Below are 26,485 nucleotides of genomic sequence, written 5' to 3'. Positions count from 1 at the left end.
TTTGAGAACAACAGGCAACACAATGTAAAGTGATTCCGAAGGCTGACTGAGCTAAGCACTATTTATGGCTGCACTGACACTGTTTGACTTGACTTTTACTAAAAATGTTTCAATGCACAAGATTTTAAAATAAAACATATTAAATAAAAGATAAAATGATAAAATTACAGGAGTGTCACAAACAGAGTACATGAGCACATCATTTTTAGATACGTCATTTTTACCTACCAGTCTCTAATTAATGAACAACTCAACTAAGCATAATACAGTTGAAGACATTATGAAGGCTTTTCTCTGCATTTTGTAATTATAAATACAAAGCAAGGACATTCTTTTCATTTCTGGGTAAGATTAGTAGAGCATTTTATAGAGTTAATTATACTGTTATCAATGGTCATGACAATTTGCTTATTAATGATCAAGGAACTGACCTCACAACCTATTTTATTCATTCAGTGGGCTAGCTTCAGTCATTGTGCAAATGTACTATTTATAAAGTTGGGGAAACCTGCAGTCAGCTGAGACCGAAGAAGTCAGTCAGATGGGTGACATAGTGTTTCTCCCACTGAAAATGCTATGTCCGGATGAACAGAATCAACCATTTGGGAGTTCATTAGAATTTTTTTGTATTTAATACACATGCAATTCAAAAACACAAGAGATAAAAACATTAGTAAAGACTTGCTAGCTTAAATTGTAAAATGACTGATTTGATGCTATACTACTGTGGTACTGTAAGTGGTTTCAGATATCTCTCTTTGAGCACTAGTGTTCAGTTCAGTGTCCATTTGTACGTGTTACCAATTAAATCTTTAACAAGCAACCTTTTCTGATACAAAACATCAATAAGCTAATGAACTGTAACTTTAAAATAGCAAACATTATACAAGCTAATGTAACTAGCTTGTAGTTTAAGCTAATGTATACCTCGTACCAACTCAGAACCTGCTCCAACATTTCAGTCTGTCTTCTGCCAACAAAATATATTGCTAACATTTTAAAAAACGTTCTGACACCACTGTGTCAGGAATTTAAAACAATTTTGTTATATAGAAGCTTGTGTTTAAGTACATAGGATTTTTTTTTTTTTCAAACTAGCGTATTCAGAATCCGTGTAATCCTACAAGTACTACTAGAGACGCCTACATTTCTGCTATTGTGACAGCCCAAGCAATATGTTAAACTTATCTCAAATTGACATAAGTATATGATATATGATGAGTATATGAAAAACTCAAATGTTTTTTTGTGGCAGCACACATAAAACACAATTTTCAGGGAATTTACATCAAATTTACCATGTTTTCAAGCAACTTTAAATCATATAAATACAACATTTTTATGCTGTGAACAAGATGATATTAAACATGGTGGAATTTACTCCTAAATAGGTTACTTGCTTACTTGCAAGTAAAGAGCTGAAATTGGGAAGAGAAATGTTTCCAGAAGAAGCGTTTCATCTCTCTTCCTGCGGTGAAAAATGTTCTCACTCTCAGAGCCCACGATGGTGGGCCTTTCCCCAGAGTTCATTAATTAGTTAATTAGTTAATTAGTCTAAACAGATGGCTATGCAACACAAATCAGAAGGCTCTCTGGGCCTGGAGCAGGAGGAAGGTAGGAGAAGGTGAGCTGAGCCGCGATCTCAAATCACAACTGTCACTGAACCTCTGAACCGGGCTGTGTGCTGCAGACATTTTCTTCTGGTTCACTTATTTTATTCCACCACAACAAGGCGTATGATAAATTAATATTACAAATCCATAAAGTATATCATTTGCTGGAAATTGACAGACGCACGTGTTGTACTATAATGAAACCATTAAGTCATGTGCAAGGCTGCTGCGGTCACAATGCAGGAGGGTTTGTTCGAATGAATACTTTGCATCACTGCAGATTTAAAAAAGCATTTCTGAAGGTTTATTTTTAGACTGCTCCCATCTCCCCCCTTCTGTTTCCTTTTCCCTCACTGTCTCTCCATGATTCTCCCTCGCTCATCTGTCTCTGTTTCCTGCACTCTCTGCTTCCCCTATTTCTGACTCCCTATCACTCTTTTAAAGGCGCAGACATTGTATGAAATGAGGTTGGCATGTGTAAGCTCCTGTGAGTGTAAGTACGGGATAATACTTAAGACAAGAATGTAAAACTATTAAAATACCAAATGCCTGTGTTTCTCACTGTGACTCAAATGCACAGTGTCAGTGAGGAGTGCTATTAAAATTGCAGATGGATGGTGCATTATTTATATATATATTTTACGCATGGCACGCAACCAATTGCCTACACACACTCTATCACATGCAAAAGAAGGACTTGGTGTGCACACAGACAAAAATGCATACATGCTTGTGCCACACAGAACATGCAAAAAGACACGCACACACATACACACAAGGATTATCGCCTTAGTACAGTAACCCATTTAAAGCATATCTGAGAGTCAGAGTGAGAGAGCACACATTCGCCCACATACCAAAATTTTCAACAACATTAAAGGAATCGAGGACACTGCGTCATAATCACTCAGCAGGATCTATCTCCACCTCTCCCTATGTGCATCTTGCATACTTTAATGATTATGTGTGGAGGTTCTGTACAACACATGAGTGCACTCCACACATCTCTAATGTTGATCACAGCAACAATGTCAATGTAAATCAACTACCTTTACGGTCCGGAGCCAAGGTCGAAGTGAGTGTAAGGAAAGCAAACGAGGATGCCAATGAAGAGCATTTGGAATAGCTTGTAATTTTATGCAACAATATCAGTTCCAAATTGTGAACTCAGTCTTTTGGCTCGGCTTTTTAATGATCGTGATTTGTCAGGCAGCTGCGAAGAAGAACGCGCAGAAAGGTGAAACTGAGCCGTGTAAAGCAGCAGGTCCGGGCCCTCATTTCGCTAACTCTCAGTTTGTCCTTGTCCCTCTGCCTCTCCGCTGGCATTGTCAATAACAGTGTGGCTCACGTTACCCTCTGCTAATACTTGCAGAAACTCTTGGACTCCATCCTAAACTACTCCCATTTCTCTGTTTATCATTATCCTGATATGTTGAAACAGGCGTGATGCAATAAACAAGATCTGATTACCCAACCTGGCAGCCGCAATGAATGACACAGGGAGCCTGTGTGCAAACACCTCCAAAAGATGACACCAAATGTAAATACTTGACTCCGCTGATATCCAGCAGCAAAAAGGGCTAGGCGTACACATGCACACAGCACAGCCCACGCTCACTGGCTCATGAGCTCTATAAAAATGAACAAACAGAATACCCCTTGATACAAAAATACAATGACAGCAACAGACGCAGTTCTGTTTTCTGTTGCTGAATGTTACACCAAAGGCGCTAAGTTGTTGTTTGTGTCTTTTGAAGTACAGAGACTGTGATCCTGGCTGTCGTCTTTACAGAAAGGCATGTTAATACAAAAATTAATGAATTACTCTAAAAAGGAAAAGCCAGGATGTGAGAAAACAGAAAATACACCTGTTTGTGTTTTAATACAAAGTGCCTGCTGCAGGAAGACATAGAGTCGCTGGTGAAATGTGAGCAACAGTAGCCAAAATGATACCAAGATTAACCAGAACGTTTCAAGACTTGTGGAAACACAATATGGCCGTTTAGGATTGAAAAATCAGTGATGCACTTTGCTTAGGATAGTCTATAAGATTAGATTAGATATCTTATTGTTCTGCTACATGAGCTGATACTTCATCAGAAACTGTGGATATGTTTGCATAGAGTTCTTTTAAGCTATAATCTGTCAAAAAATATCTCCGACATTTTTTCAGGCACAGTTTCCACATAGTGTAGGCACTGCATTGCTAATTCCATCATCTGCAATAGATGAAATTAGGCTTTAATGCTTGAGTTGGTTAAAGTTCCTAGATTTAGCAGTACCAGTAAGGCACAAGAGGGGGGGACACACAAAAATACTGCTGCTCATGTACCTGTCAGGATGATCCAGGTTAAACCTTAAAGACACTGGCATTTGAAGTAGTAACGCAGAACACTTAAGTCACGTCTCTGAGTTAGGACATGCTATTTAACTTTATTAGATTGTTTCCTGAGCCTGGTTCCTTCTGGATAAAAAAAACCCTCCAGAATCCTCTTTCCTCGACATCCCCAAACATGGGAAAGCCCTCTACACCACACTACACCACAACTCAGTTCAACTAATAAATGTATTAATATGTAAACTGCAGTTTTATGAATTAGTTCCGTGGTCTAAAATTTGATTACACGTTTCAATTTGTTCTGAGGGCATAGTCGCGCATAAACAGAGCATGAAGTTGCTATTCAAGTCAAAACATCACTTTAATCTTATGAACCTTCCTAATCTTAAGAGGTGCTCTTAAAAATGGCCGTAGATTAATAAGTACCTCCTACACAAGAGCAGATGGCTCAGAGAATCTTAAAAGCTGCAGAACTTACTTAAACATGACTTGTATGACTGAAGCTTTTTGCCCTGTGTACTTATTTGCCTGCACTTTTTAAATAAGCGCTAATGGTTTCTATTAAGCATGAAAAAAAAAGTTAAAGGGACAATAAGAGCTTTGTTTTTGTTTTTTAATTTGTGCTCAAAAGATGTTTTCTTCATCAATTAATTAAGAATAAAACATACTTTTAATTATACTTTTTGTAATTATGTGTTCTCATGTTTGGATTTTAGCCACATGTCTGTTTTACTCTTTTTATGTTCTTCATAATTTTGATATTTGTGTGTCTTTAGAAGAAAATACAAAAAAAATATGGAAAAAACAGAATATAATATAAAGACAGAGGAAGAAGTGTGCTTTTTATGGGACACTGTAGCTCCTTTGAGATAGTATTTATATTTATACCTACCTCTTTTTCACACATGCTGCCATCATTTTCCCTGACATGTCTTTTCTACTGTGGCATGTCAACACTGCTAAAAGAAATAAAACTCAAATGGCATCTTTACAGTGTATGACATTACTGGCATTAATAGAAATTCACACACCTTGTGATATTGTGATATTAACTCAGACCATGTAAGGATTTGCCAAATTTTCAGTGAATAGCTCTTTGGAAATCCTTTTGCTGTTGTAAAAATCTTATTTTATGCCTGTTAAACTATGTTATCTTTGGCAGTTCTCACATGTTTCAACAAAAAAAATGGAAACTAAGGGTCTGCAGGTAAAGGAGACAATGAAAGGACTTCTTTAGCACACACAAGACTACATTAGAAAGAGTTCTGATTTTCATTCATAGGTCAGTGTTGAGTTGCTTAACAAAAAAAAAAAAAAAACCTCTGAAAATGGTCAAATACAATAACTGGACTGAAAATAAGTGAAAAAGCAAAGAAAAGACTGTCAGAAAGCCTGGAGAACTACTTGTTATGACTACTTTCACAGATTACAGTAAATTTTGGCTCCTAGGAAGCAAAATATTTTTTAAAAATGGGGTGTAACTCAAGACGTTTACACAGTAAAGTATGAAGAATTTCAGAATGTTATTTTTCATGCATGTGAATGCTGTCATTTTTAAATACAGTTTAACATCACACACAAGGCCTGGTCTAGCTGAAATGAGGCCGACCAAAACAAAGGTTGTAAATGTATAAACGGTTACATAAAATATCTGACACATCAAACTTACCGAGCACGCCAAGCCGATAGTTCATAGTGACCACGATGACATTTCCATAGGCAGCAAGGACACTACCATCAAACATGTTCCCTGAGCCCTCCATGTAGGAGCCTCCATGGATGAAGAGCATCACAGGCTTCTTACGGCGATCCCGAATATCTGCATAGCACAGATCAATGCAGGTGTTTGTTAGTTTAGAGTTGATCCACTAACATATGTTAAAGAGTTGAAATTCAGCTCCATTAATCCCTGGCTATGGTTTGAAATTTTCTCCTGAAATAGCACCTCTAAAATCAGTCACTAAACGGAAGAATCAAATTGTCTATATATAAGAAACAAATCTAACCTAAAAACAAGTAACAAGGATAATTAAGTTCAATTACATTTTATTTATCGATGACTATTTAATTTAGTCACCTTAAGGCTCTTTATATTGGAAAGTAAAGACCTTACAATAATGGAGCATAAACCGCAGCAATCATAAAACCACTTATTAACAAGCAGTTGGTGACAGTGGGAAGGAAAAACTCCCTTTTAACAGGAAGAGACCTTCAGCAGAACCAAGCTGAGGGAGGGGCAGCCATCTGCCATGACTGGTTGGGGGTAAGGGGAGGAAGAGGTGTCCTTGTCCTTGTTATTAGTTCAGAGTGAACAAAGAACACTTCTTTTACCTCTGCTTTGTAACAGTAAAGTACAAATCCACTGATAACAAAGGATTTATCTGTTGTGGTTGTTCTAGTACTAGGTAGTTAAGTAAAAAAAAAAAAAAACATCCACATGCAAACTGTGTAAGAAGGTGAAAATACAAAGCACAAAACACTTGTGTCTGGGTTCATCTTCTATGTTTTATTCTGTGATGTTTGTTTCCCCTGTCCTGAGCCCTGATGGTACCTTCCCAAACTGTTATTCCCCTCCATGTTTGGAGCAAATGGTGCAGGCAGTTCTGATGCCCTCACTGTTATTGGTGTCTTTGTGTCCATCAGTGTGTTGCTATGGTTCACTCTGTCAGCCTCTGTGCCTCGCCACCACCCCCTTCCTCGTCTGTGGTACGGCCTGAGTGTCTGAGTGTGGATGAGGCTGAGGGAGCTGCCAGCGCAGCCCAGTTAGGCTGAGCGTCTGCACTGTGCAGGGCCTGTAGATAATTTGTATGAAAGCCAGACCAAGTGGAAACATAAATAACAGCCACAGCATCTGTTTACCCTGATGAGCTTCAGCACTCAGAGATGGAGGAGACGGGGAGATAAGAGGAGAGAAAGAGAGATAAAGGAGGGAGGGGGGGGGGGGGGGGGGGGGGCAGGAAAGAGACAGAGGAAGGAGATGAAAATAGGGCAGCATGAGAGAACTGACGGGGGTAGAGAAATGCATGAGAGCTTCACACCAAGAAGAATAAATAAATAAATAAGATTTGATAGCATAGATGGAAAAAAAACTATGAAATGTTACAAAGCAAGTCATACACAGTGAGGTGCGTTAATGAACATTCACACAGGATTCACACAGACACACACAAGCACACATACACACACAAACTCTTGCATAGGCAGCTGCGATGTTGAGTCGCTATGGAAACTGCTTCTCGCTAATAGAACTGCACCAGCCATTCCATCGCACCGACTCACTGAATGCCTGTTGCCGTGGTAACAAATTCCACTCACGTATTTGCACACCCGCCTGCATCACCACCTGAATCTCAGGTTACACATGCACTTGGGTGCGTCACTCATAGTCGTGCGTGCAGACTCACACACACACATACATGCAGACAAGTGGATGTGGTAAAGCGGCACGTATGGCTTCAAACACGCAGGTATGTTTTATAGATAGCACGTACGACACAGGCAGGCTGGCTTTAAATTAAAAAAAAAACAAAAAAACTTTGAGTCGCACACTCTGATGTGCTGCTCCTTTTCCCCTCTCTTCTCCGGTGTATTCAGAACCTTGGCTGATATCCCAGAAGATACGTAAACAAGTTCAATTATCTTGGCATCACCAGGACAGTAGAAAGGAGTGACGTTTCAGCCGGCGTCACGAGCAGCGCTCACAGCCACAAATATGATTGATCTACATTTTTAAAGTCCCATTTAGCAGTGTTAAGTTTTTACAGCTTTCATATATGACTTTCAGACCCACAGTGGGATCAACCACCCGGGTTCTGAAAAATTAACCCAACCCAGAAATGCCAAAAACTGTAGTTTTTCACATGGCCACTTGAGGCGAGCTCCAAAAGTGATTTAGTCCCCTTAGACTGTCACAGTAAAATGAACAGCACAAAGAATTAGATTTATAGCCTTGTAGGAAAAAATATATTTTGCCTGAATGGAGGCGAATTCATAACTCAAAGGTGGGTGTACATTTTCACAACTCACTGTAGTTATACTAGTAAGGCTTTAGGTTAGAGTCCATGGATGCTTTGATTGACAGGTGTGCTAACATAGGGACCTGTAGTTGACTGTTGTGTGTCTTAAGCCTCACCTCTGTCAATAAGTCACTAAACTGTATCTTTTGTTAATATACTTTGATATTGGTCCCTTTTTTTGTAATTTTTATGGCAAATATGCAACGGGATAAAACCCATCTAAGAAATCTGTGCTTTAGTTTTGATGATTGAAATTCTACTATTTTAGTTGTCTCTTACATTATCGCTGATTCTGATTAGCAGACATGTGCCTGTGCATCTTGTGCACACACGGTAACTTCTGTCAATGGTGTCAGCCAACGTAATTGTGGCACCAGCTAATGTAGCCTAATGTAGCCTCGAGCAGAGGTGAAAACTGCAGAGGTCCGGTAAGCTCAGCTCTTTCTTACACACAATGCTGTTTTTAGCCTCAACAGACACCAAGTTTGTCTGTGTGTTAAACTGCTATTCAACATCTATCATTAACCCCTATTAAAGTTTTACTTTTCTCCCTGTACATAAAGCATGTTGACCTATCTCTGTAGATATATCAACTAAGATAAGATAAGATAACATCAAATTACATTTTTGGGGGTTGTGTAAGGACAGATTCTTTTCTTTCTACTTGTGTCACAGATTACATCTTTAATATTACATCTTTTTTTAAATAGAAAAAATTGGTAATTCAAAATACTGCAGTGGTACTTAAACCACAAAATAGATATATGTGGGAAGGTTGCAATGTTAAACCATAATAAATGAATATTGTTAGCATGATAACTGGAGCTACAAAATTCATAACAATACACACTAATGCGCAAGTATGTATCAGAGGAATTAAAAGGCAAAGTACTATAGCTGGTACTGCTAATCAAATGCACTTGATTAACTGTGTGAGCACAGTGTGAGGACTTTTATAAAAGGAGAAAAATCCCAGTAAATTCACACCAAGGTCAGACTGTGCAATACTCCCCAAAACAGCAACAACAACAAAAAAAAACCCCAAAAAACAAGAGCTACATCTCAGACTCTATAGGCCTCAGTTAACATGATGTTAACGTTTATGAGAGTATAATTAGAAATAGACTCAAATATATCTTGTTGGGTTGCCAGGAGAAAACCTCCACTCTAAAAGGAACTGTAAAAAGAAGATGACAGCGTGGCTTAGATTTGTTAAGCTGCATCTAAACAAACTACAAGACTTCTGGAACAACTTTCCTTTAGATAGATGAGACCAACATAGCGATATTTGACCATAATACACCACATAACAGCTCATGCCAACTGTCAAGCATGGTGGTGGACGGATAATGATTTGGGCTTGTTCTGCAGCCTCAGGACCTGGGGCACCTTGCAGACATTGAGTTGATCATGAACTCCTCTGCATACTAAAGTATTCTAGTCAAATTTGAGGCCACCTGTTTGAGAGCTTGAACACAATTGTGTCAAGCACCAGGACAATGATTCCAAGCACAGCAGCAAATCTACATAAGAAGGGCTGAAAAAAGAAAAGAATCAATGGCTAAGACCTCAACCCAGCTGAAATGCTGTGACAACCTTAAGGTCTCAATAAAGTGAAGCAACTATGTATAGAAGAGAGCTCCCAAATTCCTCCATAGTGATGTGACAAACTGATAAAGTCATACAAAAAATGATTAGGTCAAGTTATTGCTGCCAAAAGTGGCAGTCCTGTGAAAAGCTTCTTTTTCACATGACTGTATAACTATTTTTGCCGATCTTATCTTGTTTTTCTAATAACAACAAAGGCGAGAAAATATTCACTATCCTAATAAAGCTAAAATTTAAAAAATAAAGATAACAATGAAAAAAAAATCATTAATTTAGAATAAAAGATCATACGTGCATGCACAGTCACAATTAAAAGTGTGCACTTGCATAATTTTGGGGGGGGGGGGGGGGATACAGGCATACAAATGCCTAGCTATGCATTCTCTGGAGATTTTGTCCACAATATTTCAGTTTTAAAAAGCTGGAATATTTGAATGTGTTTAAGAGAGGGACATGTCGGAACAATTGAAAGAAGCTCAACACAAATGCAAAAATGATGAGACGATGGAGGGTGATCCACTCAGTCCAAATTTGAGCCTATAAAGCCAATAAGGAGCTGGCTGTCTTCCCTTCCTCCCCCCATAACACTGGCACATTATTCGCTTCTCTCATTTCCACCTAACCTGATACTGTCCTACTCAATATCCACCTTTGTCCTGCACAGACATTCTCACATTAATGTCTTACTGTTTCCAACAGATACTGCCCACTTTCCACTTTTCCATTCCTCCGGTCCTCTCTCATTCATTCCCTTATGGAAATCTTCATTGATTTGGGTGTAAAAGTTTTCAGCCTGCCTCAGCAATTGAACAATTTTCGCACCCGGACCCACAGCCAAGACTCTACACTTTCACAGAAAAAACTTTCCAGCAACAAAACGCTAATACTACTGTTTTACAACAATGTTTAAGAAACTCTGTCCAATCCATACCTAAACAATTAAGCGAGGAATTCAGCCATGCCCTAGCCCTCCTGATCCTGTCAGGATCCATCAGGTGCCGGCATAAATGTCAAGCTCTACCAGTCTCCTACTGATCCACCCTCTCACTCTCTCCTTCTCCACATCTCTCTCACTTTCAAAGCTCTATAAATGTCATTTCATAATGCACTTGTCTTCATTATGACTGTTTTTCCCCCCCTCCTCTCCCCCACCGTTGCCCTCGCCAGTGCTCTCGCGGTGTTCAGCTTTTTTCTTTTCTTTCATCTCTATTCAATCATTCTGCTCCTCTCCTTTACAATCCTGCATGGATCCTTCCTTCTGTTTTCACCGTTAAGAAACCACACAATTGGATTAGCTACATCTGTCTCTTTTTAAACCACAGCAATTAGAAATGCAAGGAAGGGAGAATTCAATACTGAAATAGCACAGAGCCTGAAATACAAAACACACAAACACACACTGAGGCGCAAACTGGAGCACACGCACTCGTGTGTTGAGTTGCACATGCGCTGTGCTCAAGTAGACACACATGCACGCACACACACATGCACAAATGGAAATGTGGAGCACTGTATGTGTGTATAATACTATGCAATATACAGTAAGCCTGGGCACGTGTACAAAAACACACGCACTAATTGTCTGCACAGATTTTGGTGCACCAGTAAAGTGTAGTGCAAGCATCTCCCCTTGTTTGCAGTGATCTTGAAAATATACTACAGTGGCATAAATATGCAGAAGTCCTTCACTTTTTCCCAAATGAAGGATTGGGTAGAGCCCAATAACATTATGAAGGACGATAATTTAGCCGAGCAATTCACGAGAACTTTAGTCCAAGAATAAAAGCGCAGGTGAAGAAGGACTGAATATCGATTTTCAGTGATGCGTCATGCTGGATAGCCAGAACATCAGAGTGTGGTTAATCAACCACACAGCAACCAAGAAAGGAAAGCTAATTAGCTCCCCGTGCAAGCACACAAAACGCAGCATTTGCGACAAGGGCGGAATAAAAAACAAATACTTTGTATGTGGCTTTTATACGACCAAAATGCGTGCCTGTGAGAAGGAGTGACAGATTTGTATGCTAATAAAGGCAGTTAACACAGGACAATGTAATGTGCACATAGGGTGATTACGCTTAGATGGTTATTAACACAGATGAAAACACCACAACCCCCCATGGAGTTTGAAAAATAGAGCATGAGGGGAAAAAAACATGCAATTAAAATACCTTCATCCCTGGGTCTGTTCATTGAAGACTCATCGTGTTTTTTTGTGAGCGGACCTGAGGTTTAGAAAAAAGACAAAAGACAAAATTCAAAAAGGTTGCACTGGTACAAAAAACAAAACAGAAAAAAAAATCAAGAAAAGGATTAAAAGACAGGGAAAAAATATGCTGTTTCTCGGTTTCATTTCAGTGGCTGTGTACATGGATTACACACTGTTTCCTTTAAAAAGATAACCCCCAAACTCATCTGTTTCATCTGCTTAGGATCTAGTCACGGACTGCCTCGTAAATGACCCCAGAGGCCACTTCTCCTCAACCCTTCTCCCAATCAGTCTTGACACACTGCTGCTTTGTAAAGAAAAATCAATAAACAGAATCAAGCCATCACTCTTTTGGGTCAGAAAAAGCAAAGGAATGCCAAGATGCTGCGTGTCCTGCTCTCAGGACTCAAAACATAAGGTGCATCCCTTCACTCCTGTATAGATGTGACTGAATATATATTAGAAACACCAGCCTAAACCTAAAACATGACTTAAAAGTCTTGCCTACCTAATTTGCCAAGAGGAATTTGGTTTTTTTTTTGACGGTTATGCCACCTGCATGGGTTTGTGACAGGATTGGCCTCATCAAGGTCAAAGAGGAGCTCTGCATTAAGCTTTAATGGTGACACCAGTTAAATGCACTATAGGGGAGAGCCAATAACGAGCATTTATCACCGTGACCAGCCAACGCCCTGGTGTGTCAACTTGTGTAAGTCTTAACTGATAAGGATCCCATTAATTTGTTTTTTTTCTTGGCTTCTGTCAGTGGGGCTTTTTCATCAGTAAACACTTAATGCTGCATTTTGTGTTGTCTACAGCTGCCGCCTGCCCGTTTGGAAGAAAGTCACAAAATACACTAAAACACCTGCAGTCCCACACACATTTAAATCACACACCACGCAAGGAATGTTAACAGTTTCCGTATCAACTTGTGCTGTCGTCCTTGTACACACCCAGCAGCAAATTTCCCTCTTTCCAATGAAATATTGTTGCAGTCTTTTAAATTTGCTCTATACTGGATTGCCAAGAGGGTTATCACTCTGCTTCTGTGCTGCTGACATACCTGTTTCTACCCTTTTGCTGAAAACCTTCTTGTAAAGTTATGGCATATATACCTTTCACAGTACTTCTCATCTATTGACAAAGGAAACACCCAGCACTCCACCATTATAATGCAGCATTTTCACATCTCTATCTGTATGAATATGGTTTCCTGGTATAAAATGTTTATCTTCCATTTAAATGGGACAGGATCAATGCTGAATGGATTTGCTGCATCCTATGAGCACCATCATCAGGCGCCTGATCCAGAGAGCACTTAGTGCCATAGCGGGAGATGGTATAGTCGTAGGTCCTGGACTACAGAGCAGGCAGGTAAGCAGACCAGTAATGGATAGAAGGGCACATTACTACCCTGTCTTGTCGGCACTTCCTCACTACTTATCACCACTCTAAAACCACACCTTCCTGCTTAATGGATGGACTACTCGGATTTCAGTTCAAAGTCCTCATGCCTAATAAGACTTAAACTTTATGTGAAGATGAGCAACACATTCACACTTTGTCATGGAGCAGATATCGTCCAAAGATATCCACAATAAATTTGTTGAAAAACAGAAAAAAAACTGAAGAATCTTTTTTTCTTTAGTATTATTTTCACTATGAAATAATCAGTTTAAAAGCCTAGCACAGCTAGCCAAAGCCCAGTGTAAAGGCTACAGGTAGCTAGCAGTTCTGTAACGGCCCCCAAAGACTGACATTTCAGACATCCCGAGATGTCTGAAATGTCATTGAGAGTTCATTGAGAGCCACACTGTGATGGTTTGGTGTAAGATATCAAGTTTGATGCCTGGAGACTGTATGACTGATAATACCTCCTGAATCCCGGGGTATGATGCGCATCTATGAATCCTTTGCTACTTGCAAAGGACAGCTGGATAACAGCTGGATGTTGGACTACTGTTGTGGAGCCAAAATGGAAAATCATCCAAAGATGACCAGCACAATTCAATTGTGCTGGTCATCTTTCATCTGCACCAGCCCAAAATCACCTAAGTTGGCTAAATTGGTTTAAGCTACATGTCAACATGCTAGCACTGACAAGCCTAACCACAAAGCACAGTGCAGATGAGGTTGATGGGAATGCCACTGGTTTTGCAGGTGTTTATTCATACACCAAATTACTTGAATAAAAAAACGAGTCACCAAAATGACTCAAGTCTGAACTTAACTTCACAACAATCCATCAAAGAGATGTTGAGACATTTATTATACACTACAAATTCCACAGTGGCTCTATGAGAAACATCACTAAATTATCTAAGTCACTGGATAAATCATTTTAGTATTGGTAGTGGTTTTATTGTGGCTATTTTCCATCACCGCTAAATGCTACAGTGGCTGCGCTTGTGTGTTTAATATACTGAATTTGCACTAAAATAACTGCTCATGGCAGTATCTAGGTCTTGCCACACTTGACTAGGGTTTGAAGAAATACTACAATGGATTACACAAGACAAAAAGTAGGACCTAGCCAAAGGGAAAAACATACGCTTTTTGGGTCAAAAACATCCATCCCATCTGCTTCCCATCAGCAGAGAAGCCTGCCGGTAGGCTGAGTGCCACATGATGTAATGGGCCACTGGTCAGTGAAATGCTACGGCCTATGCAGGAACATTTAGCTTGGGTTGTCCCAGTACTGTTTGACCTAATGCAGCTCCATCTCTCAGTCGACAGTGTTTCTGTTCGGTTCAGTGAGCTAGTGGCCAGTACGCAAGCTGTCTCCCGTCCCTCTCCATTTCCTCAGTGCAGTAATCGGGATGAAGCTGCAGTATGTCATGTCTGTGGTGGCCTGTCTGCTTGACAAGGTGTCAGACACAGCTTCAGATCAACACTCCCACTTCCTGCAGCTTCTAGCACATGCAGTCCTATCCTTTTGCTCTCTATCTCTTCTACTGTGGCCCCAGCTCCATTCTTGCCTCCGCTGTCCTGCCTCCTGAAATATGGTTTTTAATAAAGAGCACGGTAAATGCCTGCTCTAGCGGCAATAAAAATGAAGAATCTCAGGCTTTTGGCTGGGGAGTGTCTTGGGGAAATAGGAAATGCGATGAGACAGTGCTCTTGCCTGGCAGCCTGACCAAATGCTAAGAGTTAGGGTGGAACACTAGAGAAGGTGGTAGAGAGCAAAAGAGAGATAAAGTGAGAGTACAAATCTCACTGTTCAATCGGGGAAAACATTTGTGCTATTTACATGGTACTACAAAGTTGAAGAAGTAGCAGGCTGCATAGTGGCCTGTTGGGGAAGGGCACTGAGCTCATTTGCATTCAGAACAGTGACCCCTTCTACCGCCATCTGCATAAAGATGGAGGAGTGAGGAGAGCAGAGAGGAGAAGGGGTAGGGGAGGGTTTTAGGGAGGAGAGAGAGCAGGACGGGTGAACGGATGCAGAAAGAAAGAAAGCTTCTTCATGTCCAACCAATCACATGACGAACATGGTCAGAAAGAGTATTTCTGGGTATGAAATAAAAATCCCAGTCAGAAGGTGCATGACTAGAGGATACTACATAACACTGAACTCTAAAAGCTCTTTATGAATTTGTGCTGCCAATTCATTTTGGCCCACCTACATCCGTTGTGCGTGGGAATGCAACTCCTCGTTGCCAAACACAGCACAATACAGCCCCAGCAGCCAACCTTTATACATGCTTGACCATCACTTTAGAAAACAAACCTACTCCTGTAGATAAAAAGCTCAGTCTGGCTGAAACATCACTAAGAGTCTACAGGAACAGATGATCAGTGAGGCCAATGTGCTTCCACCAGTAAATCTTAAAACTTAGCTTTAAAATGCCTCTGGGCTCTTATTTGGGCATTTGTTTAGGGAAAAAACGCAATCAAATTTAACTTTAATTTCTGTGGTTACCAGGATATAATACTGCATGTATATAATCACTAGTCACATCTGATAATTCTGACATTTCTTTGTTAATTTTGACCACAAATAACCTTTTGTTAGGCTTTTTTTAAACAATGGAATGGAATTATTTTAGTCTTTTCTGAAAAGACTTTCGGTCCTTTGAGCGCGATGTCCCTCTGTTGTATTTACAAGTAGTATAAAAACGACAGCTGATGTCAATATAAACCAAATTATCACGGGAACCAAAAATCAGGGCCAAATAATAGCACAAAATTCTAAAGTGCAGTTCATCTTCATCCAAATCTAATGGCAATGAATCCTATTGTTCCAGAAATCCTATTCTAAACTATAAATGTAAATCCAGTGGAGGTCCCATGGGATCACTAATGAAATGGACATGCACTGTCTTGGAAACAATTAATTTTACCGAGGTCGACCAATTATAAATGTCTAAAGGAAAACGTTTCATGACATCAGGATGGATGCTTTGTTTGTGGTTGATCTTTTTGTTTTAAAGTTTTTGAGTGAGTGATCCCAAAAATTTGATCTCAGATTATAATAAAACTTTAAATGTCATAGTGAAACACTTAAAAAAAATCTGCTCCATCCGATAAAACCACCAGTTTAACATCATATAAGCAATTTGAGAGATTGTGACAGCGGTAATATGTGAAAAATGTATCTGATTCCTGGGGCATATCACTCTCCTCCCGTCTCTATTTCTCTCTCACACACACACAAGGCAAAACATATCCTTGGGGAAGGCATTGGCCTTGTGTAAGTGGTGACCCGTGACAATAAGTGACAGATTCTGACAAGCAGACAGGGCTACATGTAAAATCTGTCTCACTCATTTGCACACCTTTCACCATGGGAATAACACAGAAAAGTCAAAATAATCCTTTCTGTAAATACATGTATATAGCTTAGATATTCCACACCTATGACCACTAATTCTGTCTTATATGCACACTTTCCGTCATGTTAAGAGGAATTTAAATCACTTGATAATCTCTGTCATCGCTTTCTACTACGCTAACGCTCATGTTTTCCACTTGAAATTAACATTACCATCTTCTCTGGGAGGGGGGGCATGGGAGCACTCATCATAAGTTTTCATTCCAGCTTCATTGTTGAAACAAGAATGTTTTACACCACTCTAGACTAATCCTCGGGCTAGGCTTCATATATTTGCAGCAGCTGTAATGCATAAACATGTGTTTTGCTTGAATACTCTCAGGTAAGTCTCAGGTGAACCCATTAATCATAGGCTTTTTAACATTTTATCATTAGCCTTGCTCACTATCATCAGCAGCATATGCTTTGCCTCCGAAGTCAGACTTTGATCCTGTGTTCTCTTACCTGCCCATCTGCTTTCACAAACGCTCTCCGCTGGATCATTAATGCAAGAACTACACCCAGGTAGCCCATGCGGAGTAAACAAGGTTATGCTTGGCAATGTATTGTATTTGTTATATATTTTAATAACCTAATAAAAAAATCACCATATTGGCAGCGCAACTTTGAGGAGACAGTTCCTATTACTGCATGAGACAGTATGAATGCCAGTCTCAGAGCTCAATATTATACAGGCATATTTTTGACAATTATAAGTCAATCATATTGTCTTTATATGTAAACTCTTAACTGGAGCAACCTATAAAGTGATAGACAGCAAATGGGACATGAGCTAAAAGCTCAGTCAAGCTGGAGTAAAAATATGGAACTAGCAAAAATCAATGATTGTGTTAAATTTTTTCGCATTCGGCAATAAGATCCAAACAGTCACAGTGACCCAAATGTTGAGTATGAAACACCCTCAACCTCTGGGTGACCACTTTCGATGGCTTGCACAGGTTGCCTGGTGGAAGGCAAACTATTTCCAAACAGTTGTGGTTAGACTCAGACTGTCTGCAGTCGCTCTCAGGAAGGTTGTTAAAGGTTTCCAAATAACTGCCATCTAATAGATAAACGCAGACAGGTTGAGAACACGTTGCAATCATTCTGAGTTACTCTGCGCCGATGAGCGCAACTCATTTGTGTCTCTTTGCAACAGCGTACTCGGCTTGATCTGTGGGGTTGTAAACCTATAAAATGCAAGGTCATTTTGCAGTTAAATCGTTATCCTGCAGTAATTATGTCACTATTCGTGCATTTCTGAATTTTTAATTCAAATTCATGAGGTTCTGACATGTTACAAACTAAGAGCAGACTGACTCTGTCTTACTGATGTTTTATTACCATCTTAACACAGGTTGAGATGTGGCGGACCTGGTCCTTGTCTTTGAAATAACCATTTGGAAGCTAACAAGACTGCAAGTTCACTGCACATGGTTTCAACCACTGTGGAAATGGTTGCAACAGTGTCATTTGATGTGATGTGATGTCACGTTATGTTATGTTGCAACCACACTGGGTGTGACTTTGATAAGTAGGAATTCATTATTGAAAAAGCACTGCTAACAGTATTGACAGTACTGTCATAGTCATAATTGCTGGTGAAGAGTTGGTAGAAGAAGAGAGTTACCTTCCTCTGAAAACACTTGAATGGTATAAAGTCATAGTGTGAAGGACAGCTGTGTGGCTACAGGGGTTTCTTTGGTTTGATTCTCTTAGCAACATTGCTCTACACTTACAAGTTTGTCAAAAACTAAATGGAAAAAAAACAAACAAACACTAAGTTTTCATAAAAGTTTTTAGACTGTAGAGTTTGTATGGTTTCCCTGTGCATAATGGGTTTCCTCCCACACTCCAAACACATGCATTTAGTTTAAGTGGTGAAGATATGAATCTGTCTGTTTGCGTTAGCCATGTGATGGACTGGTGAACACTCCAGGGTGATACCCTCCTCTCACCCCATGACAGCTGTGACCCTATGTTAAGAAAATGGCTGGAAACAAATGAGCACCAGTCAAGCTAAAGGATATTACAACACAGTGCTGTTAAAAATAGCATAATAAGCAGCTAAAATGTTTTTGCTTTCATTTTTAAAAGTCTAATGATATCCATCCATCCATGTTAAAATGAGTTGCACATGAGCAATAAAAGTAAAACATATAACTTTGTTGCAGCATTAACATTTCTAAACAATTAGGCCCAATCAATAGTAATTTAAACAGACCTTCTTTGGAAATCTCCTGATTGTCTTTTGGCTTATCTTCCTCTGAATACGATCCAGATAAATTTATCAAACTGACACTATTTCATGGAGTACTTACACTGAGTATAAAATGTGAAAATGACAAGAAAAGTACAATCTGTTCTTTCTCTGTGATACAGTTGTGACACAAACCGGTGCAAATTATTAACGAGAATTCCCCGACAGAGACAGTCAATGCAAGAATTTCCACTTGCATGTAATACAAGCTACACCTCACATTACGGACTCACCATCTTCAGTGGGGACATAAATGTTGAGGTAAAGGCAGTCCTCACTCTGGTTCTGAACATAGGTGGCTGCAGCATCCAGGTTGTCTGTGAACCACACTGGTAACATGATCTCAGGAAGCACCCCGTGCACATTCTGAGGACACACAGGCGCAAAATGAGTGGCATTGCGAATCTCTTGCCAGGAACCTGGGGCTTCAGGAGGCTGGAAGCGCCTCTCGCCAATAGGTGCGGTGGCATATGGCACACCTAAATACTGTTCCACTGGGCCCAAGATTTCATTGTTGAGCTCTTTCCTGATACCACGGACCTTTCCGTAACTCGTGGATACTATGGGGTGTTTCAGGTCAACTCGTTGACACGAGGAAATCGTCAGGTGCAGCACTAGTCCCAAGAGCCACACCAGACAGTGATTAGCGACCTGCTGAGTAGAATAGTGATGCTTGCCGCCATAGCCCTGGTGGCTGGCAGCGCTGAATGGAAAAAACAACATGTCCAAAATAAAAGCTCTTGTACTCATATCAAAGGGACTTCAGCTGGGAGCAGAGAGGGATCACAAACTCAGTGGGATATGGGGGATGACAAAGGCAAAAAGAGGATTGGTGGAAGGGGGCAGGTTAACGGTGTTCCTAGAGCGCCATGGTGAGGTTGAGGGCCAGACAGCATTCTCCAGTAGACTCTGTGGTCTCATATGTCTTCCTCTTTGGAGCTCCTGAAGGGTCCAGAGCTGCAGCTGGGATACCAATTAAACCTGGAAGACACAGACAGGTCGCAGGTTTGAGTAAAGACATGTGAATAAAAGCTCTGTCAGGTCAGGCTGTTTTATAAAGCTGCAAGAGACACAGCAGGACAGAAGGATGCACTCTTGTGCTAACTATCTCACCGAACTTAAACCAGATATTATACAGTGTGTCATTTGTACTTAAGTCAGAGCTATTTAGCCAGTCTATGGTATCACAGTAACCAAGTATGTTTGCTATAATAACGACTGTATTTTCTACACATTAGCATGACTTAGCTCAACACACTGCTAGCAGCTAGCATGGCTATACAATTCATGTTCTGTATTAGAATATGTGTTTATAAAATGTTGTCATGCTAGCTCAACATTTAATAATTCTAGTCAGGATGAAAATCATTAAGCACCGAACGAAACTGTCATGTTAGTCACCTATTTAAACTTAATAAACATTTGGCTAACATCTATTTAAACCCTTTCCTTATATTTTAAGGCTGCATTTTTACCACTCTGCTAATAAGATTGGAGAATATTGTGTGTAGAGTGCACCTCATGTTGTGTCATCTGAATAGACTCTGAAAAGTCTCAAAATTATCTTGGCAGTTGCTACATGTTGTGCGATGGCTCCCTAATGGATTTAGGCTGTATTTAGAATTCTTTCAGGGTTTTCATCATGTTAAAAGGAAGTTTTCTCCTCACTTTTTCCAAGTGCTTGCTCAGTGGGAACTGCGAGGTTTTTGTCAGTCATATTCTAAAGTCTTTTGTTAACAGTATAAAGTGCAATGACATTCACCGTTGCGAATTTGTGTTACATAAATTAGCGGCACCTTTTCAAATTCTTCATTCTGTATTTGGTGGCGACTCGTTGACTCGTTTGGTGACCGTTAAGTTACGTGACCGTTAACATACGTTAGACAGGACATGTGAATCAAACGCAAATTGAGAAAGTAACATTATTTTTAGGATATTTACACAAGAGTTACACCCCTTTGCTGCTCTCACATGCTTTCAGAAATACTAGAAATATTTTAAACTTGAACTCTAAAATGCTATGAAACTCCGAACCTTGGGTTTTTGAAAACAGAAGTTTATAATGAGCATGTGAAGCCAGGGTTATTTCTGAGAATATTCAACCAACGTGGCTTCAAAAACATTTAAATTTCATACCAAAGGGAACATTTTCAATCACTATTGTGTAATGCTGCCGCACTTTATGTTTTCATTTTCCCAATAATCACAGGACTTTGAAACCTAAAACAAATAATTGTATGATAAGCTAATAAATAACAAAAAAGTAAACACAGGCTCACGCATGATTTTAAAGCATGAACAAACCCCACTGGCCCTCCACCCTTTTCAACCATGTGTCAGAGTTAGCCTTTTTCTCACAAGTTCAGTTCCTTCTTGCTTCCACATCATTACAGATGAATGGGCAGTGCTTATCTCACTGTGGCTTTGGGAGACAGAGCCGTTTAGGTGTGATAAAGGCTTTATGTGGTGCTAACTGTTGGTTGAATGCCACCTCATCCCTCCGCCCACAACCCGACAGTATCCACACTCTACTGCCAGTCAGCAGGCACAGGGATTGATAGTTAAATATAGCACGGAGACAGGGTACAATATCATAGGATTTTTAAAGTTAGTAATGTACATAATGACAAAATAAGGAGAAGCTGTGTGGAAAAAATATCCACTTGATTAAAGCCTTATTACGGCATTTCATGGAGGAGGTACGATTTGTAAGGACACCCTGAATCCTCATCAGAAAAGTTGGTGTGCAGACATAGTCAAGCTGAAAATCCAACTTAGAAAAAGATTAATGTGAATTATACACAGTACATGACTCTAAATTGTGCTGGAAAGACTCATTGTGATGGGGTAAGACTGCGTGGTTGGAGAAGCCACTAAAGTTGTGGAATAACTCTGAGAAATGGATGAGACGTGTTCATTCCCCAAATTGCTCATCTCATTTTGGTATTAGCATTTTTGACTAAGCAAAGCACACTTAAAGGAACAGTGTATTTTTATTTAGTCTTTTTTTTTCTTATTTAGAGGATAAGGTTTGATACCGCACTTCTACCTGTCTCTTAGAGACGTGCCTGCCACTTCTAAAGCTAGCTGAACTCCCTTCATAATGGATAAAAAACGTTTTAAATATTCACAAACATCTGTCCTTTCTTTTTAGATGGAGAGATTACTATTGGCTAATAACTGCAGTGGTCATAACTGCTTTTCTTATTTTGCTAGGAGCTAGCTCAGTGGTTAGTTAGCAAGTTCTTACAAACAATTTCCATGCAAATTACAGGCGAAGGCAGAAATATGCCAGAGACTGAACAATGACAAAGAGATTTTAGGTGCAGAGCCCTTTTTGTGAATTATTTTACTTGCCAACCAGTTGTGGAATACTCATTTTTCCCTAGCAACCAGAAGTTGCCAGGAGGTTGCCAACTGGTCTCTACTCCAGTGTGGCTGATGTCTTAGATGAGCAATGCTGGCAGTAAGTGAAGTAGTAAAGTCAATGCTGAAGCAGGGGTGAGGAACAGCCTTCTGAGGTTCAGTGAGTTCACCTCTTTCTAATTCTAAAAGGCCACAATGTATATTTTAATATATGTAATCTTATTTCCAACTAACAGTGACTCGGTTGAGGCAAGCTGTCAGACTTCTGTGAAACTACAAATGGTTTAGAAGCTTTTTTGCACATATGTAGTTCTAGTCACTAAGACCTCAAAACAGACTTTAATGTACAAACCCAGTCGAGTTTTCCATTTAATTTGCTTTAAAACTGCAGGGAGATGGATTTTCCAGATGCAAAAAGATGGCTTCACACAAACAAATCAAGCTTCAGAAAACACAGAAACAAAAAGGAAATCCTGACAACTGGTCTCAAACTACAAATGATCAGTAATATTTGAAGTTAGTGAGACCAAGAGAATAAAACAAAATGCAGACAGAAACTGAAATACTACACATACACTGGCTCACACAGATAAATATGTATGCACACTGTAAAGAACGCCTTTGTAAAGGTTGCAACTTTAAATAGGGTCTGATTACACAACAGATGCTGTCACTGCTCATTGCTTACATTTTCTATATTTGTCTACACATCTTGATTTTTGAACAGCCATCTGTGTTTGCATTCTGTCGGTAAATGTAACTTAACATATAGCACAAGCCCAAGGTCAGAGCACCTCTTAGTATGCCCAGCAAGGATGCACACAGAGGTTTGTCCTTTCTGGGAAGGATTGCATAGGTGGGTCAAATGTTAGCAGCCCGCCAGATTGTTCTTTATATACTATCTTGCCTCTCTGCACGTGCTAGCAATGATATGCACACATATGCACACAGATGTGTAAAATCCAATGAGGCATCAGATGTTGCATGCAAGAAGAGACTATTGTAAGTACATGTCTCACATGTGGCTTGGAAATGGTAGTACCCTAACATCTAACATCTGTTCGTGTCAACCATCCGTGAGCTGGAGCGGCATCGAGCGCGCATCTCCACGCATAAAATGAGATAAACTGACACACAAATCACCAGGCTGATGTAAGCTGTTTTCTCTTCTGTTTTATATAATAGGTAGTCCTGTCAGCTGAAGCTATTTGAGAAGGTAATGCCTCCCTGCCAGTGGGACACTTTTATGGGTATGTTTTAACGAAATGGTCCGAGTGGTTTGTGAAAACTTTCGCTGAATGGTGGTGTTTGAGGAAAATGCTTGCCTTGGGATTTTTTATTGCTTTGTTTCCACTTTGACTGTTAAAACTACATACACTACTTCAGCTGTCAAGCTGCTCTGCTCTGCTAGTCAACATCTGTGGATGACAAGCAGCTTAGCAAGCCAGAAACAGAGTGCTGAGTTTTTGACTAAACTTTCTTATCTCTTATCTATTGTCTCTGTGCTTAGAAAATGAACCTCTGGTGGCTGTGTGTTGTCTTCACTTGCATCCAGCAATATGTAGATACAGCAATCTGTTGTCTTTTTTTTTTTTTAAAATGCACCATTATTTGATGAGAAAGAGAAGTCCTTTTTCGCAGAAGTGAGGCTTTTGTTTATTCTCTTCAACAGCATCTTTGCGAGTTAGCAGCATGCTACATATACCAGCTCTTTTCTTAGAGATTTTGGGAAACTGCTTTGGGAATTTAAGTGGTAATCTAGGCTTGAATAATCTACATTTGTAGTATTTAATTACTTACTTGGTTCTACCAATATTAGATAGCTTACACAAAGCTGTTTTATTAATGCATACATATTATTAAAATTTGGGATATAATGGTTGTATTGATGGATAGCAACTTGAAATGCTCCAAATATGCCACTACAGCATGTAATAATGTAAAGATAAGCTCTGGCAGACTTGGCTCTGTGCTTGGCTTTAAAGGGTTAAAGGAAGTAGAACTCGACTAAACCCAAGCTACAATGCTAAAGCCTGTGCACTTAAAGATCCTGCACATGTAACCCAAGAAAACCTTCACCGCGCTGGGAAAAAGATATACACAAAACTGTTTAAGTAATTACAAAGTATTTCTTATATAAGATATATCTTTATATCTTGGGAACTGGGTTTAAGTGGGAATGCATTGGCATGATGTAAGGTAAGAAAGCAGGTGACTCATGCATGCTGTCTGCCTCCCCATGTTTCTTGTTCTTTTCTGATAAAACCAGATGATTCGATTGCTTAATGTTGTCTTTAACCTTAAATTGACCGGGGAAGAATAAGTTGTCTTGTTGATGAATTGAGAGGCTAGAAGATTAGACTTGTCAGACTGCATATGTAGGTTCAGCCAAAGAGCCTTATCCCCTTTTCACATGCGGTCCTGAAGCTACCCCAAATCCACTCCAGTTCCTCTGTGTACAGCCTGCCAGGGTGCACAGGGTAATTCAGGGTAAATAGACTATGAGGGAAAAAAGAGTTGCAACTTCCTGGAAGTTGCAGCTCTCGCTCTTCCAGGAAGTTCCAGCTCTCTCTTTTCTAATGGTGGCTTTTTAAAAGCCACCAGTAGAAAGATTCATTTGATTTGACAATTCATTACTGAAGATGTTAGTCTATTTTTTAAAGGTCCTTACAGGTGAGTTTTATGCTGTTCTTGTCATCTACAATTACGTGTGATTCATCTGCTTAGAGACCCAACTATCAATCGATTTTCTTAACCGCTTATCCAGTTTAAAGCCCTCTTGGTGCTGCAGTCTATCCCAGCAGAACTGAGCGGCAGGACAGGTTGACATTACATCACAGGGTTACCCCAGAGAGGCAGTCAACCACACACTCACATGCAAACTCTGCACAGAAGGGTCATGCCTAGGCTGTTTTTGTTTTTTAAAAAACAGTTGGTGGTGAAATGCTTTAATTTAATGTATTAATCCTAAAATCTTCTTTTTCTCTTCATCTTCTTAAACTTATCAATATTTACAATGGTAATAAACAATATCCAGAATATTATTTTTAGATGTGCCAAATACCAAAATAGTATTGGTACACTTTCAATTTACCAGTTAACCTAGGTTCCAACTCCGGTTAGTGACAGAAAGAAAGAATGAGCCACAGATCTCTTCAGGTTTGTTCTACAGAACCATCTATGAAGTTGGTCTTAGCAGCTGTTGTAAGATGAATCATGTTTCCACCCCTGCCTATCACAACTAACTTGAAATCATTATAAAGACTGCAAAAAAAGGAAAAACAAGCCTCACTCGGAGAAGCTTTGCAAGCTAGGAAGTTCTCAATGTAGCTAGCAGGCTCAATATTTAATGCCATCTCAGTAATGAAAATAAAAGACACTTGTAGCCACAGGCATTCACTTTCAAAAAGAATTTGGGCAACCAATAGTTGCAACACTTTTGGCAAGTATTTCCTGTAGGATGACCGTTGCTCTGAAGCAGGTGTGGATAGCTAGCTTGCTAGCAAGAAAACAACAAAGGTTGCTTTACTTTGCTGACTCTAAACTTCAGCAAACATGTGTCCCTCTTCTGGATGGAGTGGTAAATGGACTGGTTCTTATATAGTACTTTGCTACTCTGTCTGAGCACTCAAAGCGCTTTATACAACTAACTCATTCACCCAATCACTTCTTCTAAGCTCTTAAGTGCTCTATCTAACGTTCATACTCCGATAGATGCATCGGAGAGCAACATGGGGTTAGTATCTTGCCTAAGGATATTTGGCATGCAGACTGGAATAGCCTGGGATCGAACCACCACCCTTCTAGTTAGTGGCTGACCTGCTCTACCACCTGAACTACAGCCTTATCAGCCAATATGAAGATTTGAGCAAAGACAATTCAGCTGTATTTTTCAACTTCTATTTATATAGCATTGGTTCACAGAAAAAAGCCATCTCAATGCTCTTAATGATGCAAGGTAAAAACCCCAACGGTGGCATCCCATGAGCAAGCACTTGGCGATGATTAAGGAGCAGATCACACCAACTTTGCAACCGTGCCAATCCTGAGTATTCTCATGCTGCCAAGGGGATCAACCCTTCATTTTTAATAATCAGATGACATTTCCTCTAGCAGAACCCTAAGAGAAAATGACATTGTAGCAACTTCTGAAAAAAGCACTTTGTTTTTGCGTTCATTACAGCAGGCACAAAATTTTTATAGTCAGTTGCTATAATGCCTTAGCATCACTGTCATTGACTGAAACATATACACATAAGTGG

The 26,485-nt window shown here is 39.8% G+C and overlaps 1 protein-coding gene across 2 annotated transcripts in view; it reads right to left on the bottom strand.

The window, feature by feature from the left end:
- nlgn2b (neuroligin 2b) overlaps positions 1-26,485 on the bottom strand; it is a 66,978-nt gene that overhangs the window by 22,150 nt on the left and 18,343 nt on the right. For both annotated transcript variants that reach the window (XM_084941823.1, XM_084941824.1), the window contains exons 2-4: positions 19,091-19,838; positions 11,747-11,800; positions 5,621-5,770 (exon numbers count right to left, since the gene is read on the bottom strand). In XM_084941823.1, coding sequence (XP_084797949.1) covers positions 5,621-5,770; positions 11,747-11,800; positions 19,091-19,607 — 721 coding nt within the window. In that variant the 5' untranslated portion in view covers positions 19,608-19,838. The remainder of the gene's footprint in view (positions 1-5,620; positions 5,771-11,746; positions 11,801-19,090; positions 19,839-26,485) is intronic.

The sequence above is a fragment of the Perissodus microlepis genome, chromosome 10, assembly GCF_051167445.1.
Source record: "Perissodus microlepis isolate ML-2025 ecotype Zambia chromosome 10, ASM5116744v1, whole genome shotgun sequence".
Lineage (NCBI taxonomy): Eukaryota > Metazoa > Chordata > Actinopteri > Cichliformes > Cichlidae > Perissodus > Perissodus microlepis.
This window is presented reverse-complemented; position numbering and strand designations above follow the sequence as displayed.